Below are 19,746 nucleotides of genomic sequence, written 5' to 3'. Positions count from 1 at the left end.
CATGGACACCTGCAACACCAGAGGGGTTACAAGTGCATTGCAGGTTTTTAAGATGGGAGTTGATAGGAGTAAGATGGGATGGGAGCATCTTCTTTTGATACGACCTTGAAGATTGATCACGCTGATTGGTACACGCCGTGCATGCGAACTGCAATGAAAGGCGTGCGAGAGATGCGCACGAATCACCACGACGATCGTCAATGTTGTATCAAAACAAATTCAAAACCATCTCAAATTCAAATTCAAAACAAATAGTTGAATCAGAATTGACTTCCGGGTAGAAAACAATACAATGTCTGTGCAGAGTGCGTCCTGAATCCGTAACGGAACACTCGAGATTCGTAATAACGTCACGACGGTGAGGTTATTACAACGCCCTCGTGTTGCAGTATTCTAACAGGTGCACAGACATATTACACACAGGGGACAATGCGCTTTTCAACTTAAACTGTTTCAAATGTGTTTATGATGAATTCTACACTACAAGTATGTCATTGCGAATGCTATGCTGAGTTAGCTTGGTCATTCTAAATATGTATTTTAGCGGGAAAACATCACCTACTCATTGTTTTCAATCTCGTTGTTTATTAAGTAATTTTGATAAAAAAAAACTATTCAAATACAGTTTTTGACCTGCGCGGTCGTCTGGGTCATGTGCCTATAGTCATGGTCGTCGGGGTAGAGATGCGCCACAAAAGCAGGATAACTCATGATGATTCTAAAGGATAACTCAGGCTAGAACGGTCCGGGCCCGGGCCGAGGCGTCCGACACTTCGTTTTCTATAGAAATCATCAGGTTATCACCATCACCCGTCAAAGAAAACGAGGTGACAGAAAGTTTCTAAAAAGTAGGAAAGTTCTCGGAAATTTCAGGAGAAAGTCACAGAAAATATAGGAGTTTCATTTTGATAATGGGGAATTTCGTTCTGCATACAAAAATATGTGATGTTTCCAAAATTTGTCCATTTGGAAATTTCGCAATTTTGGAACCTCGACTTAACTCGTACTTAGTTTAGGTACAATTTACTTTACATATAAAGAGAATGCAATTCAGTCTGCTGAAATCATAACCCTAGTTGGATATTTTTTACACATATGAGTAGTTACCGTAACTAGATTAGGTAAAAGCAGTGTAGAAGTGAGTGATTGCTTTAGTCTCTTTAAAGCCATTACTACCAGACAACATTTTCGTGATTTTCGTAGTGAAGAAAAATAAAGATTAAACGTTTTAACTTAGTTCTGTGGTTACGTGGAGCTCATTTCTAAATCTTGTAAAATAGCAATTAACGTTCAGTTTCGGTGGTAAAAACGGAACAACACAGCGATAAAGTTGTATCGAGTAACAGGTGTCGAGGTAACGAGGGTAGAGGCAAATTCAGTTTTTAAAATACGATAATAACTTTTAAATTTCAGTGCATGGCGCTCTCAACCATTCTCGCTTTGAATGATGTTCCCTATGACCTATGACAGTCCCTTTAAATCTCTTTTGGTTGAGCTTTATTAAAAAATAATAAATTGTTTTTACCTACCGTATTATTATATTATGTGCTAAACCTCCAAAACATCTTACGTGACAGCTACTCCATATAAAAATGAACTGTTGTAAGGAACCATCATTTCGATGAGAGAGTTATAAAGGGATGCATTGAGAAGGAGTATATCGGTATCATATTTTAAAATTCTGAATGCACGTCCGAGGTTTGGAGCATTACTAATTTTGCCCCGGAAAGTGTTTTATTCAGACACGTCCACTGTTTATGTCTTATCTTATCTTATCTTATAGTTTCGGGGGCCCTTACGGATACACTTCGACCCATAGGGATCTTTTGTGCAGTTACCCCCTAGGAAATACTCAAGAGCCTTCCCCACCATCTCCATATGCCGGATGATGGACCTTATGGGTAGCTTTTTGAATTCCTTTGGTACCAGGTAGCCTGTTCCAAAGTCCTTCATTCTTTGTCTGGCGAGGGCGTGACATTCACACATAAGGTGTTCTATTGTCTCTTCCTCTTCGCCACACATACGACAATCGGTGTTGTCAGCGTGCCCCATCTTGGCCAGGACTGACTGACTTGGACTGTTTATGTCTGAAATTTGTTCAAACAACTGCTTTTGCTAGGTAAATGTAATTGCTACTTAGGACAAAATAGTGGTAAGTCTAAAAAAACCGGACAAGCGCGAGTCAGACTCACCCACCGAGGGTTCCGTACTTTTTAGTATTTGTCGTTATAGCGGCAACAGAAATACAACATCTGTGAAAATTTCAACTCTCTAGCAACGGTTCATGAGATACAGCGTAGTGATAGACAGACATCAGACAGACGGCCAGACAGACAGACAGACAGACGGACAGAGAAGTCTTAGTAATAGGGTCCCGTTATTTTTACCCTTTGAGTAAGGAACCCTAAAAGTGACATTTAAAATGTAACTGAGGATAGCTTGATCGGGTTATATATATGTATACTCTGGCACAGCCACTTTGTCAGTAGAAAGCAAAATACAAAACAAAAGGCGGCAAATTTGTGGAAAAATTGAATTTCCTACACAAAATTAATACCCTTAACATACATTCCGAACATTCAATTTCTTCTAATTTAAAAACTAACACGCTACCCGTATTTCGCTAATTATTCCAGACCAAAGTTTGTTAGTACCTATATTCTGTTCGCTTTAGTTTCGAAGGTACACAAATTGTTAGTATTTGCGAGTGCAGCAATGGCGGCACGGTAAATGAGTGTAAGCTTTACTGAAATTTGCGGATAAATGGAAATTGGGCATAGGTACACAACATTAGGTATAAGTAGGTAGATAGTCAGAGGTGTACGTACCTGATAATTAATTTACGTAGGTTCATTCGTATTTTCATTTTGAAGACCAAAACCTAACGATTTGCGAGTGCTAATTTTTGTAAAATTCGGGATATTCCTATCTGTTCCTATCACTTTTGTAACAACTTTTTACCATAAAACAAGTTAACAAACTGGATAAAAATTCATGGTTGACAACTTGGTTGTATTGGTATATCAGTAAAACCTATGATGAACTATTATTATTTAAGGGTACTCTACAGTAACAAATTTGCCAAATCTTGATATAAACTTAATCATTAGCGCCAATATCACGAAGCCAGAATGCGAATAGATCAATAGTTATTTGTGCAACAAGAGAGGAAAGTTGGTTTTTCTTGCGAGTGTTTATTTTAAGTCCCGAGAAAGCGAAAGATCCTATATTTGAAACACGAGCGAAGCGAGTTATTCTAAGTTAGAATCTTGAGCGTAGCGAGGGACTCAAAAACACAAGATGTAAAATAACTTTGCTCTCGTGTTGCACACATAATTTTTCACCTCAGTAGTGAGAGCATATTAAACATATTAAAGGTTAAAATGTATTTCGAATTACACAGAATAATACAGACAAAAGTAATAAAAGTATGAAGTGGCAGTTCATGGCCTTCACTAAATTAAAAAAGCTACTCGTACTTTCCTCACTCCAGGGAGTGACGAAAGTAGGCTTGTTCGAGCTGCTGAGGTGAAAATTAATTAACATAGTTCTGTACATTGTGTTATGGATATGAGTTAGCAAAGGCTATTGGCTCGATGTCGTACCTCCATCCCTCGTCCAATGTGAACTGTGTACCAAAGTATTCGGCTAAGTGCGCTTGAATAGCCCCGATTCTTTCACCCGAGGCTCATTAATCTTTTCGAATTCCCGCTACACGTTTGTAATGCGTCTATAAATTCTCGGTCTGATGGGTGGGTAAATCATTCTCCTGTGAGCTGTTACAAACGGACGCTGTTTTGGACTTCTTGAGTGAAAAGTGCCTCATATACAACGAGTGACATCAAAACGGTTTCCACAAGAATTGTTTCAATAAGTATACTGTATGACACCATTGTCATAATTAATCATAATACTTAATCTGTGTAAAAATCTGCTTATTCTACAATATAGCAAAATTTTCATAAGTGGGTTAATGAACCTTACCTTCACCTTTGAGTAATTAGACAATGGTCTAATTTCTCAAATACCATCACAAAAACAGATCAGCATGTATTTTGGGAACAATTTGGGCGTCCACCCTTACCTTAGGCAGGTGTCTAACCAGTTGGTGGCGATCAGTGAATAGCAATAAGAGTCATTTTTCTTCGAGGTAATTCTTAGACAAAATACTCGCCGTTGGCGTGAAAAGCCAGCGATCAACGCTGGATTCATAATTTTAGGCATCTCTGCGTGGTCGCGCTGAGCCGGGCGTCCGTCAGGTTGCCGCAGATGATGCGGTGCGGTGCCTCTCCGTCCACCCACCAATTTAATATGTCTCTTTTATTCGCACGGGTACATCCTAAATCCTAAGATACCTAATTTTCTTCTCTACTTAGTTTGAAAGGGAAAATAGTCAATCACTAATCATTCCTCTCTGATCGAACTACAACCTAACTCTTTATCGTATCATAACAAGTGACTCACCATATTGTACACATTCTCCCAGTAGTCCAGCGTAATAAGCTGGAACGTTGTGAGCATGGACCACAGGAAGTTATCGAAGTTGGTGTACCCGTGGTTGGGGTTGGGGCCGATGCACAGGCACGTGTGGGTGGGCGCGCAGTGCCGGGCGCCGGTCAGGTTGCCGCAGATGATGGAGTCGCCGTCTTCGTCCACCAACCAGTTGCGCGAGTCGTTGATCCATCTGCAGGGAAAGAGGGATTAAGTTAGGGCAGATCTACTTTTTTACCTATCGAAATAAGGGTCCGCTGACTGTTCTTTATGTGTTATTGGTAAAGTTGGGAGTACCTAACAGGAAATACTATTTTTCAACACACTTGCTCAAAACGACGTTTTTATTCCACCGATTTTTGGCTCATAATCCTAGATATTAAACACGCGTGCTCTTTCAGTGTATTTTTCCACTCGTGCTTTTTCATTATATTATCCGACTGAGTTAAGAAGCTAACTGATTGCTAATAATATGCATGGAAAGGGTGCCTTCTTTAATTGGTCGGACTGGCGGGCACGGGTGCGCCCGACCGCCTGCGTAGTGCGCGGCACGCGTCCCGGCCGGCCCGCCCGCCGCGCCGCCCGCGGCCGGGGCGAGCGAGGGCCGGCCGGCAGTACGAGTATGACAGATGAAACACACAATACTGTTTTAACTATTAAAATTTTATTAATATGAAAGTTTCTTTTTTTTCTCGCAAGTGTGTTGAAAAACGTCGTATGAAACGCGTGTGCATTGGTCATTACACACATCGGCTTTCTTATTGCGCGCTCGCTTACAGCTCGCGCGCACAATATCGCCTCGTATGTAATGACCAACTTAGCACACTTGTATCATAATGTACTATTAAAACACTGAAATGCCACTGTAGTGAATGTTTTTTTTTTGTATTTAAATTATGATAGAGTCGGACCAAGCTTAGTCTGCATGGCATTTGCAATGACAAAGCGTGGCGCAGTGTGTCGCAATGAAAAAACATAACGTTTATAATAGTAACACCTCCACATGTTGTTCTTTCAAAGTGGGTGCAGAGTTAGCTTAGACGGACTATAGACACACTTAAAACATCATAAGTTACGCTACATGGCTCGCATTTAGTTATGCATAGCGTGTGGTTTATATCGGTTTTTACTGTCCTCTCCGTCTCAGAGTTATCACTTCTAAAGTACCTAAAAGTACTCATAAAGGCATGTTATTATGAAAATTACTACTATTGTTTCAAGCCCAACAAATCAGCAATCTTCTAGACACTAATCATAATTTGCTCTATAGCTAAGTTGTTTCAGACCGTGTTGGTGCCATTTTCTTTCGAACTCCCGCAAAGATCAGTGTTTTCTAATTACCTAACCACATTATTAAAGCACATAAACCGAAGTGCGTCGTTACGACGCGACCGGCGCGGCGGGTCATTTGTTTTTACTTCCCAACTTGGAACAAGATCGCTGAATTGCTCGTAAAGCCTAGCGTTTGCAAGAGGTCCCCTGCCTGGCTACGAACCAGTCATATCTGGGGTAACAAAGGTATTATTACCTATTACCTAATAGTTGGCAAAGTAGGTAATGAAACCGCTTGTGCATTATTGCTTGCCTAAAAGCAAAAAAAGTGCATTTTTTTTTATTGTTCTTTACACAAATAGGTAGAGGTCCGACTCGTCAGTGTCCCAGTACAGTATGTCATCTTTGACCTTTTGCACGCCTAGAACACCTAAAGTCGTCGTTACTAATAGTCGTGCCCACTGCGCCATGGACAACTATACGTAGGTGTTATGACGTACGCTGTCAAAGTAACCTTCACACTTTCAAGTAAGGTTTAGGTCTAGGAGGATAAGAACAAATGGAGACGCCACGTCTGTAATTTTCTGTACAAAAAAGTCTGCCGTTTTTGCGGGGGAGGGGAATGTCAAATGTATACGTAACGTAAAAATAGCCATGTCAGATAAACGTCCGTCCATACATTGTGTATGACCATTGGCCGAATATTTTCGACAGAGGGGAACGCCTGTTAATGGCTACTCCTCCGTTTGGTTATATCCTCCTAGGATTAGGTACATTAGCTCCGTTGCGCCCGGGACCTTGTCGTGTCAGTGACGATTTTGTTTGAATAACGTAAAGCGTTCACAGGGTTAAAGTTAAGTAACTGTCAATAGAGGTAACAGCAGGATGATCTATTTTGGTGTTAGCATGTCCAGCACTAGCACGTTTACCTTAACAAATGAATGTTTCATACTATTTTCGCAGTTCCACCCACATTCATGTGAAACATGCGTCGAATTTCCGCCTTAATTGTTTCCATGAATACACAACAGATGGCTAGTGACGTCACTTCATCAGTGCACAACCCACGCTCCAAACATTTATACCGCAATCTGATTCCAGAGGTCACTTTCCCTCGCGTTGCTTAGACTAGCATAGCTAATCACTGGCTGAATTATTATGCATTGGATGCACGGAGTTTGTGCATGTTTGCTCGACGACCGGCCTAATTCAGACGAGGTCAGCTTAATCCTGATTTTCATTGTTAGATGCCGTTTGAACGAGAAATAAGAATAAAAGAACGCATACAGCGTTATTTACTTTATAAGTGTACCTTAGGGAACCGAAACATGAGCATCTAACTTTAATGTGGAATGACATCGATATTGGTTCTTTAGAGTTTCATCCAAATAGGGCACTGACGGAAAATCTGAACGACAACGACGAGCCAATTTTTGAAAACCTGTTCTTTTATGTATTTTAATTTTTCAGCATTCAGTCCTCCGCTTTAATATTTGGATTAAATAGGTACCTACTGACTTTACAGGCTAGTAAGTTTGAAAAATATTGACGCAATATGTTGCGTCAATATTGCGTTGCGTTGACTTTTGCAAATTAATTGCGTCGAAAATAGTTTGCTATATGTGGATTGCCGAGGTTTGCCTTTATAAAGTTGAAATAATTGTGATATTACCTGTACCAAGCTTCATCCGTAAAATTCTCCCCCTCCACGCCCTGGTAGTTCACCACACACTTGTTCCTCAGTTCCCCCATGTAGACCTGCAGCGCGAACAGCGCGAACACCATCAGACAGAAGATGGTCAGCGTCATGACCTCGGCCAGCTGTTTGAAGGAGTGCAGTAGCGCGTTGATGATGGTCTTCAAGCCTTTGGACAACAATTAGTTTTAAAGTGTCAAAATCTGATTTTAAAGTCGCTAATCACCTATACTGCCATATCACGCGTAAAGGATGACTCAGGCTAGAACGGTCCGGGCCCGGGCCGAGGCGTCCTACACTTCAGTTTTCTATAGAAAGAACCACGTGATGCTTTGGGTGATCACGTGATGCTTTCGGTGATCGCGTGATCACCGTCATCGCCGATCACCAGTCACAACGAAGTTTAGTGCGAGCTTATACTTACCACAGAATATATAATAGTACTAGGTACTTATACTTATACTTATATCTGCAACTTGCGTTTAGTGACAAATGTATGAACTCGCACTAAACACTAATTAATGTGTAAACAGACAGGCCTTAAGACTCTAAGTAAATAGCACTTATAGCCATTGAAAAGTATTCTCGCACAATTAATTCCAAATGCAAATGGAAATTTATGGAAATTGAGTGTAAATTGGATTTTTTAACACTGCGATATTGGCTTATAATTACACGGCCGTCTGATGATTGATAACTTGATAAGAGGACACAGGCGCCTAGAGGGAGTTTTTGCAAGTTATTAATGAGCTATGCCGACTCTTTGTTTAATACTTGCTTATGCCAGCGACGTCGTCTACGTAGAATGATGATAATGATTGATAAAAACCGGCCAAGTGCGAGTCGGACTCGCGCACCGAGGGTTCCGTAGTTTTTATTTTTTTATTTTTATATTCGAGTTGATTGAATGAAAGGTAAATTGCGGTTTACGATTTATGACGTATTAAAAGAAACTACTTACTAGATCTCGTTCAAACCAATTTTCGGTGGAAGTTTGCATGGCAATGTACATCATATATTTTTTTAGTTTTATCATTCTCTTATTTTAGAAGTTACATGGGGGGGGGGGACACACTTTACCACTTTGGAAGTGTCTCTCGCGCAAACTATTTTAGAAAAAAACCTCAATATAATTTCGGAAGATCTATCCATAGATACCCCACACGAATGGGTTTGTTGAAAAAAATTTTTTTGAGTTTTAGTTCTAAGTATGAGGAACCCCCAAAATTTATTGTCTTTTTTCTATTTTTGTGTGAAAATCTTAATGCGGTTCACACAATACATCTACTCACCAAGTTTCAACAGTATAGTTCTTATAGTTTCGGAAAAAAGTGACTATGACATACGGACAGACAGACATGACAAATCCATAAGGGTTCCGTTTTTTGCCATTTGGCTACGGAACCCTAAAAACTATCCTATATCCCCCGGCCTCAAACTATCTCCATACCAAATTTCACCTATATAAATCGGTTCAGCGGGGTTTAATTCGCATTTATAATATAATATTAGTAGGGATTGTGTCAAAACAAATAATATCTTAGCTTTTATTTTGTTACTTTTATCACGTCAATTTACCCATAACTTAAAAATAGCTCGTTAAAAGTGCAGTCAATTTCTGCATAACACAGTAAAAGGTTTTCAGTGTCCATAACCGAACCTAAATCAAAATTATCGGCTAACGGGAGCGTGAGTTAAAATACCTACTCGTACCGCAGGCGTTGCAAGAGGAAAAGCGTGAATGGAAAACTATAGCAGTAATTCGCTTTGTTTTTTAATAACTTCTGACATTGAAAAATATGTGAGGCTGTGTTGTGTCACTGTGTGTGTTGTGACTGGACCGAAACTGGATGCAATTAGCCATTAACATCTTAAGTAAGTACCGTTTAGTTTTGTTGTTAGCCGTCCAAGCCGTGTAATTCATTTGGCCCTATTAGTCCACATCTGAATCGTTGCCTTTAGTTGAGCATGAATACTAAGGAAAATATTATTTATTTATTTATTTAATCTTTATTGCACAAAAGAAAATACAATCGTACAAAAGGCAGACTTAATGCTATGAGGCATTCTCTACCAGTCAACCTTCGGGCAAAGCAGAGAATTTGTAGGCGGTGCAACATAGTGATTACATATATACAAGTATAGTTAAATAATGCATAGGCATAGACATACATACATATATCTGTATATATAATATTCATATCCATAATATTTATCTCCTTATCTTATTTCAAAACATGACTTCCGTCGAATTTATGATGGTTTAGCCAATGTCTAAAGTGGAGAGCATGACGTTCTTCGGTAGTTGCTTGTAGTTTGTAGAAAATATTATCATGTGAGTGAGTTGATGTTCGGAAATATGGACACAAAAAAAATTCTGCCACCAATGAAATCTGTAGTTACCACAGAGCGACTATCGCAAGCATAATAATTATTATCTTCCTGACACCGCATATTAGTAAGATACGAGCGCTATATCATGTACGTAATTCCATTTCCATTCCAATATGACAAGCACAACCATAGAAAAGCTTGCTAAATACAACAACAATTCTAACTCGCAAGCGTAAATTATGGTTAATTTCACAATAAATAGGTACTACGAGCTGTCAAAAAAGAAAATGGAATACCGGCCCGGCTAGGTTTATTTGCGGTCCGGATAGAGGCGGGGCGCGGAAACGCCAGGATTATATTCCTATTGGTAGAGCGAGTTCGAAAAAATTGAGTTCTCAGGTTTGGGGGTCTAGCTAAGATGACAATCATACATCGACAAACGTCAAACGAAAAGTAAAAATGTGTCGGATTCACTGACATATATGTATAGACAAGCTGTCGAGAACAAATTGTGTCCGCCATCGGAAACATTTTCTTCGAGAGGCCGCCTCTAGTGTATACATATTACCTCAATGGTCGAAATGACAGATGCTACGATCACGTGACTATTTCCATACATTATTTAAGTTTAGATTCGTGTTTTCTATCAACGATTGTTATCTTGGCTAGGCCCCCAGTCGCAATTTAACGTGACCTTGAGTTTCATATCAATTGGCCCTTGTCCTACCTGATGAGAAGTGACGAAAGATCGCAATACTTAAACTAGATTTATTCCCAAACTCCGCTACCTAATAACTAAATAATTATAACTGAACTAAATTACCTGAGTTTAACAGCAGGCCTATTGATGCTACATACCATGGGTATGGGTACAACTGCCATTAAACAGCTAAACCTTAATAGGTACCTAAAAATGAATATGTCCTGTTACGCGTAACAGCAGCAGTAGGTACTTATTTATAAAAAAAAATACCTCCGTAATTTTCTTGTAACAAACACAAATGTAAAAGAAACTAAATAAAAAACCGGCCAAGTGCGAGTCTGACTCGCGCAAGAAGGGTTCCGTACCATTACGCAGAAAAACAGCAAAAAATCACGTTTGTTGTATGGGAGCCGCACTTAAATATTTCTTTTATTTTGTTTTTAGTATTAACAGATATACATCTGTGAAAATTTCAACTTTTTAGATATCACGGTTCATGAGATACAGCTGTCAGTTTCGGCATCCACATCAGTTCAACAGTGGAATGATTCGCCTGGTGACAGACAGACAGCGGAGTCTTAGTAATAGGGTCCCGTTTTTACCCTTTGGGTTCCCACAAAAATACTAGCATCTTCACTATCAACGCCATGAATAACAGTAATAACACCATACATTTCGCCCGTATTCGGTAAGCTACCAGAATGACACCCCAGTGTATGCAAATGCTCGATTGCTATCTCGTTAATTCGCACCTAATCTTTTATTGCGGCCCTACAGCTGTTGGCGGCGTAAGTGAATTTCATTACAGCTTTGTTAGCGAGCTTTATGAGATTAGAATAAGGATTTGCATGGTCACATTGCTAAGTGACTTTAGTAGGAAAGACAAGAAATATTGTTATAGTTTGTCGAAGGACTGTCTCATTTCAAACATAGACAGAGAGAATCATACTATCTTTGTCTTACTCTATAAGTACTAGTACTAGCACCCAAAAGAAAAGGATGATTATATTATAGTTTTTCTTGTTCTTATTTAATGATAATTTGGTTTGACCGATTTAATGGGTATGGGTAAATTTATGGTCAAATTTAAGCACCATTTTAGCACAAGCAAAATAGATTAATCGATTTTCGTTTTTTGACGATATCGATTAATCAAGGGGATGGGGATTTTATCGATTTTTAACGATAGGTTCCCATCCCTATACAATTGAATGATATGAATGAATGATTGGCCATAAATGATAAAAAAAAAGAATGAATGATATTACGTTGACTTTTTAATATGAACCTAAAGAAGAAAATGGCGGGAATTAAGACTACAGTCGAACCTACTTTATAATTATTGCTTTGTGAATTTATTTTGCGAATAAATAAATATGAGTTCAAGTGAAGATAGCGATACTGACCATATTTTAAAAGAATGTTTGCTACCATTTAAGTCTAAACAGAAATACATAGGATCATATGAGTGTTTTATGAGATGGAAAAACAAAAGAAATGAACAAACCTTAAACGAAAACTTGTTTTTAGCATATTTCACTGAATTGGCAAAGTCTCAAAAGCCAAGTAGTCTGTGGGCGCAGTATTCGATGCTCAAAGCAACTATGCGAGTAAGACACCACTTACTCATGCAAAACTATGAAAAACTTTTGTCGTTTCTGAAGAGGTACGCGGTTGGCTTCAAAAGCCAGAAATCAGAGCTTTTGACTGAAGATAACATTTTGCAGTTTACAAACGGAGCTCCAGATGAGAAATATTTAGCGACCAAGGTAATTTGAAATTATATTTGTTTTATTTTCCAGTATAAATGTGTTTACTTTGTCGACAGACCTGTCATCGTTGCGCCCCACTGCGCCCAATTGTATGTAAATGTTATTGAGTTTAACGAATTTGTTAATCACTCTTATTAATGCAATGTGTAGTGTGTAGGACGTTATTTTTCACTTCAACAACCAATCAAAATATCTTCTTCATTAAATTGTTTTGTTACGCATGACTTTTTTTTGTGTATTATTGTGAAGATTTGCCTAAAATTGTTACAGGTTGCTCTCATTATGGGCGTGGGCGGCGCGTGCAAGTGTAACGAACTCACCGATTTAACTATCAATGATATCAAAACACACGGAGACGTGATGCTCGTGCAGATTAATTCCCAGCAGAAAAGCCGTATGTTTATAATCCGCGAGAAATTTGTACCCGTGGTCAAGAAATACCAAGCTTTGCGGCCCAAGGAAATGCCGACGGATAGATTCTTTGTAAATTATAGGGCCGGCAAATGCACGAAACAGGTTATAGGAAAAAACAAATTTGCCACATTGCCGAAACAAGTAGCTACCTATTTAAAGTTAAACAATCCTGAACGGTATACTGGGCACTGCTTTAGACGGTCGGCGATTGCTGCTAGGACCACTTCTATGACATATAGACTTAGACAAGTAGGACCTTTGGAGACTTTAGTGAGCCTAAACAGAGAGCGGGCTTCAACTGTTCAAGCAGAGAACACAAATTATGCAGTTGATGTGAAAGTTGAAGAAATGGATGTGTTTGAAGAAGAACGGTTAAAAAACGAGTTTCAATTTCCTATGGAATACGGTACAGATGTACCAACGCCGTCGCAATCATCTGTTTCTGATCAACGCCATAGCGTCTCAGACAATAAAGACATTAGTGGCGATACTCCTGATGAAAACGACTCTGTTCATATCATTGAAGAACAAATTGAAACTATAGATTTATCAACACTACAGGAAAATCGTCAACCTGAAACAGTAAGACAAGGAAATAACATTACCGTTAATGGAAATAACATAAAATTTTCTTTCATAAACTGTAGAAATATTACAATTAATATTAATTAATAAAGAACGAAATTGATTATATATTAAATTTTTTTGTCATACATAATACCCTTTTAGCTGGCGCCTATGTAAATTTATCTTTCCAAACTAGGTATATACAAGATTTATATACCTAGTTTAGTAAAACACACGATATCTCAAATACTGACAATTTTAGAAATAGAAATACATAGTTTATTTAATAAACTTTGGTACACCAAATTTTGGTGTAAAAATAAGATTAACCTATAATACATTCTACTTACTAGCTACATTACATACGTTTTTCTAGTTGTAAATTGTAATATTGTCTGGAATTAATGGACTGAGAGTATTATCGACGTCTCATCACGCCGACATCACAACATCCGTCATTCTCAGATAAAACTTGAGTGCTAAGTGTGTTTGGAAGAGTGGCAATGAATACCTTCTAAGAAGCATTAAGGTAGCTTTTTATTAAGAATAACCATAGTTATGACTTTAGTAAGTATAACATTATTATTATGACTTTAGGTAACTTGGTACTTAACTTAAAGTTCAACAAATAAAACTCCCACAGAAGCAATAAAGCAAGCCACGGAACTAACACGCTTGACAAGGTAGCTTACAAAGGTAGAAAGGTAGCTTTAGAACACGAAAACCGATAGCCTAACATGATTCGCTAAACGGTGATGTGCATTCATTCCTAATATTGGCTTCAACAGCGTAGGCGAGTTTTTTGACCAACCAGTGGTGTAACTGCTCTGTCGTCGCTGTTCATTCTCATTCCCTGGAACCTAATCATCACTCACTTTCCATTTTCTGAGAAATCCCTTTTGCGAATTCTGGAACTTGCACAGGAGATGATAGTACATTTCTGCAAGAAAAAGCGTACATAGATTTTGAATGGGTTGGTAGCGCTCAAATATCACCGGAGTTGTACGCGTTTATAGGGTACGATAACCGCTTATCACCAGGCGGGCTACATGTTTGTTTGCCACCAACATGGTATACATAAAAAAACTGGCCAAGTGCGAGTTGGACTCGCGGACGAAGGGTTCCGTACCATTACGCAAAAAAAGGCAAAAAAATCACGTTTCTTGTAAGGGAGCCCCACTTATTAGTTTTTAGTATTTGTTGTTATAGCGGCAACAGAAATATATACATCATCTGTGAAAATTTCAACTGTCTAGCTATCACGGTTCATGAGATACAGCCTGGTGACAGACGGACAGACAGACAGCGGAGTCTTAGTAATAGGGCCCCGTTTTACCCTTTGGGTACAAACACTAACAAAAAGGGTTTCTAAAACAAGTAGGTATGCATAATCAAATAGCGTTTTTGCTAATTCGCTCGAGCCTTCAATTCGTCCGTCCTTGAAGCGATTAGATTGACAGCCTTTATTAAATCGGAACCTGGCACTTGTGCCGATGACTTGGCAACGTTTCAAGTAAGAGCCAGTCAACGCGAACAAGTTTGATTGTATAATTAAATACTGTTGCATATTTATTCAATTTGAGCTCTTGTTGGTAGCGCTAATTTATGACTGGTAATTAAAATCTAGCCAGAAAACCAAGGTAGCAAATATAAAGTTTTGGGTGCCATTTCACTCTGTTCATACATGGTGCAGTGAAGCAAACAAGAAATACCTAGGTACTTAAAATTGAAGTTTTATTTCAAACAAATTATTAACAATTATTGATGTAGGTAAGGTACTTATACTATTTATAAGCAAAGTATTATTGCATTAAAATTTGAAACAAATAGATATAGAATAGATTGCCAGTAAAAAAAGGCGACAGAAAAATGTAGGCGCTATCGATTGAGTTCCCATTACAAATCTTGAATTTCGCGCCTTATCTATTGACAAATTTGGCTTGCCACAGTATATTTGCGAATACTAAGAAAAAATCAGAACCATTGTAGGTAGGTGCTTTTCGCAATGAACATAACCGAAAACCGCTCGTCACTCGCCGGACTTCCGAGCGACGTGCCGCGCGAACGGCCCGTGTCATTTCACACCCAAATAATGCCTAATTACCACCCACTTACTGTTGTTAAAACGTCGTGTTTATCTACAAACTCTTCTAACTTACGCCCTTTTGGGATGAGATACGCCTTCGGCCGTTATACTTGCCCTAATGGAGTTCGTTTAGACTGACGTTTTGATGTAAACGATATTGCTGGTGTTTATTCTAACAGGAGCGCTTTTAAAAGTGTTGTAAAGTCTTTTTTGATTTCACACGAGCAGTAAGTACCTACTATACTATTTGTTGCAGATATTAAGGACCGTTCACACTCATGCGTGAATCACGCCGCGAAATTGTAAACGCAAAGTGTGTCGTCGATTTTGCACATTTTTCACGGTTGTAATATACTATGTCTATGTTTTTCACGCCTTCACGCCTCGTTCCTCGCATGTTCCTCGTTTTTGTCCCGCGTCAAAGGAGGCGTGAAACGCGAACTTGCATGACTACATTCTCTACAACTTTTGCTCATCTCTCTTTTTTTTTATACTCATGATAAAATAAAATACGCTACAGCACATAACACCAGCGATGGGAAAATAGGATTTTGCTCACGGTTTTTAAGCAGCAAAGTACCCTTGTTCGAGCTGCTGAGTTGAAAAGAATTTTTTTAAGTTCTATTATACCTCAATGCTACATTACAATTGACAGCAGTATATGACAGCACATGCGGATTGTGGTATAACGTCAGTGTCTCGAAATATCGTAAAATAACAAAATCTCGTTTCTGAAAACATAGGTAATTTCTACAGTGTCCTTTGCATTTTTGTTTTGCGTTATGTGCGCATATGTGTCTTAAGCTACGATAGCTGTGTGAAGCACAAAAGTCCACCAACAACAGCAGCTGCAGCATTAGCCTAACCAGTTAAATTGCCCTCATTCTGTTGCAGCACTTTTATTAAACGTCTTTATTGCTTATACCTTATAGGTACCTGAAAATACTTTATTTTAGTTTTGATATAAACTTAGTAAGGGGTTAATAAAATAAAGAAAATCCACTTGCATCGCTGCAGGTCCTAAGTCCCAAGATGTTTAAGTTGCTATTAATTTATTCAATTACGAAACACGATACGTGGCATCGACTATCACAATTCTTCGTAAGCACTTGTCTCAGAGACCCTAGTGTCAGTTTGAACTCTAAACCCTTAAAAAATACGAGTAATCGAGGATCATACTACACCGGTTGTTTTTAGTCAACGCTGCATAGGAATAAAGGGCTGTAAATCAAGTCTTACACGTGAACGTTTGATTTATCAGTCGATAAATAACGGCTGCACGTGAGATGTGTCGAAGCGGAATAACTGAAGCGCTTCTGTTCCGTTTAGGTAACTGTTTCGCTTTAATTTATTTATGACCACTAGTACACGGTTAGTATGAGTTCCTATGTAGGTTGTTGTATAGGTAGGATATTTAACTTCAATGCATGTGGTTTTTGTGTGCTTCGTATAATGTTTCCTTAAAGCTTGGCCACTATATCACTCTAGTTTCGAGTAATATGAGTAAGATAGGTTAGATCGCATGGATCCCACTCATTTTTGAGACACGGTCGGAACCAAGTAGCCCAAGTCCAAGCCGATGGTCGCGTGTCCCGAAGTCCAGCCAGTCTCGCGAGTCTATGATTTCGAGTACTTAAGGCCTACCCTAATACGAAGGCGTATCCTATGTTACGAACGTACGTCATACGAATGTAACTTTATTCCCGTAATACGCCACAGTAAAGAAGTACGTTTTGAATCCGCCTGCTTAGAATGACATGAATCAACTTTTAGAATGACATGAATCCTTATCTTCCGGACACGACAACATATGCAATCAGAGATATTTGTATGGTTTTCACAGGAGTACCGCCTCGGCTATTAGGTATTTTGAAGGCCTTGCCATGAGTTACATGATTCTTAAACTAAAGTAAAGTATTTTCAGGTCGATGAGAGAAGAGCTGTTATGTGTATAGTGTAATTAAATTGCCTTATTAACTTACCAGGCATGATGGACACGGTCTTCAGCGCCCGCAGCACCCTGAACGTCCTCAAACCAGCAAGGTTTCCTAGGTCCAGGCGGATGGTCGCGTAGCCCGACGTGATCACAACGAAGTCCAGCCAGTTCCACGGGTTCCGCAGGTACGTGTACTTGTTCAGGATGAAGCCTTTCGCTATGCACTTGATTATCATCTCCAACGTGTATATTGCGAGGAATATGTACCTGTGGAAGAGAGAAAAGGTTGACATCAGTGGCATACACTATTATTAACAGGCAGACCAGGATAATTTTTAAATGCGGGGGTGACTTTGAAATTTCAGTTTTTATCATGCGGGATTTTTGGTAGAAGGTTAATAATAATAATAGGACACTCATAATAATCGAACTTGTTACACAAAAAGCTCGAGAAAATAATAAATAATGCTAATATAGTAACCGTTTTAAAACTATCAAAGTAACCTCAATGTTTTCTAAAGACACCCTATTTTACGGAATATGTATACATATATATAGTTGGTCAAACCAAATTGTCAGTAAATAAGAACAAAAAAACTATACTCATCCTTTTCTTTTGGGTGCTAGTACTAGTGTATGACAAAGATAGTATGATTCTCTCTGCCTAAATATGTTTGAAATGAGACATTCTTTTGACAAACTATATACTTTAACTATTATGGAATTAAAACGAAAAAATAGTTTTGAATCATTAGCTTTTAATTTTTCATGGCGGAATGTTTTAGTTTAAAGGCAGACCCTAAGCCACGAAAATTAATATCGTCTGTAAACTATTGCGTCTGCACTGTAGAACTCTAATCCGTCAGTCGAGAGTTGGTAAAACCACAACGCTGTAGTACAAAATCGATTTCATAAAACAAGGTCTACTCCACAAACAATTTCGTCTACCAAAGTCCTCACATGTCTGATTGTTTGACTGTACCAATAGGAGTTAAGTAAGAACCAGTTTTAAATAGGTCTATTTATAAATAAGGTACCCAGGTCAGGTACGATTTTTAATAAAATAACTTAATATATCAATATTGTTATAAAATCTACCAATTGCTGTTAATTCGATATAATGTTGCTAGAAAAATAGCCTTTCACGCTCTCTAGTCACGAAATGACGAGAAAAGCCCTCCCGTATACAATTTATAGAAAAAGCCTACCCATGCCGCCGCTGCTGCATGCTGCCAGCATTTTAATATCTGCCTGCCTGCGTGCAAAGGCATTCGTCTACTTACTGAACACCTACCTTACTTACTTATTTACCTAGTAATATGTATATATTTTAGTTTGATAACTAGCTGTAGGAGCCATAGCTTCCACGGAAAAACATGTGGCGATTTAAGTTGCTAAATTCCGTTCCGCTCCGACGTCGGAGTTTAAAGCGTGGACAATTTAGGTTTAATGCACTTGTGTTAGAACTCTGCATAAAGTACTTTTGAAAACGACAGGCAAATAGAATCTTATTTCACTAAATATAATTCTCTAACGCATAACCGCAGCTATATCATATGTACAATGTTAGAAACAGCCGCGGATTCAGTAGGTACTTAACTAAAAATATCGTACCAAATTGATTTTATATAAGATTTTAGATTTTAAATGACCTATTTCGAAATGCGAAGAAAAAGGTTGTAAACCTTCGTTTAGAAGATCAACCAAATTAAAGCATAGAAAAATCTTACATAACGGACAAAGGTTGATTTAAAAAAAAAATGTTCTAGACAATGAATGGAATATTTATTTAAATTGGAATATTTACGAAAAAAATGCTTACATTTGAGATGTTTTGATGAACGTTCAACCGTAATACAATAAATACAACCGTTCTTAAAAAAAAGGTCGGGAAATTTTTAGGGTTCCGTACCGAAAGGGTAAAAACGAAACCATTACCATTACTAAGACTCCGCTGTCCGTCTGTCTGTCTGTCCGTCACCAGGCTGTATCTCATGAACCGTGATAGCTTGACAGTTGAAATTTTCACTGATGATGTATTTCTGTTGCCGCTATAACAACAAATACTAAAAATATCATCATTCGCTTGCCCTTGTCCCATTCACTTGGGGTCGGCGCAGCATGTCTTTTTCTTCCATACATCTCTGTCACCCGTCATCTCATCTCATCATTTCATACTAAAAACAGAATAATATAAATATTTAAATGGGGCTCCCATACAACAAACGTAATTTTTTTGCTGTTTTTTCCGTAATGGTACGGAACCCTTCGTGCGCGAGTCCGACTCGCACTTGACCGGTTTTATTTATTCATTGTTTGAGTCCCTTCCAAAGTAATTTCCGTTTGAGTTTTCCTATGAGATAAAACAATTGCGTCAGGGAGTGTCGACTGTAATAAATATGTAAGCTTTTATAAATAAATACACTTAGAATGAAACGTGAACCTATAGTTACTTATAACTTTTTATTTAGTTTG

The 19,746-nt window shown here is 38.5% G+C and overlaps 1 protein-coding gene across 1 annotated transcript in view; it reads right to left on the bottom strand.

Annotated features, from left to right (window-relative positions):
• LOC134749204 (sodium channel protein 60E) overlaps positions 1–19,746 on the bottom strand; it is a 224,917-nt gene that overhangs the window by 33,728 nt on the left and 171,443 nt on the right. The window contains exons 5-7 of the mRNA XM_063684072.1: positions 17,318–17,538; positions 7,436–7,628; positions 4,465–4,684 (exon numbers count right to left, since the gene is read on the bottom strand). Coding sequence (XP_063540142.1) covers positions 4,465–4,684; positions 7,436–7,628; positions 17,318–17,538 — 634 coding nt within the window. The remainder of the gene's footprint in view (positions 1–4,464; positions 4,685–7,435; positions 7,629–17,317; positions 17,539–19,746) is intronic.

This window comes from Cydia strobilella, chromosome 18 (genome assembly GCF_947568885.1).
Source record: "Cydia strobilella chromosome 18, ilCydStro3.1, whole genome shotgun sequence".
NCBI classification, from domain to species: domain Eukaryota; kingdom Metazoa; phylum Arthropoda; class Insecta; order Lepidoptera; family Tortricidae; genus Cydia; species Cydia strobilella.
Note: the sequence above shows the minus strand (reverse complement) of the source record. Positions and strands in the feature narration are given on the sequence as shown.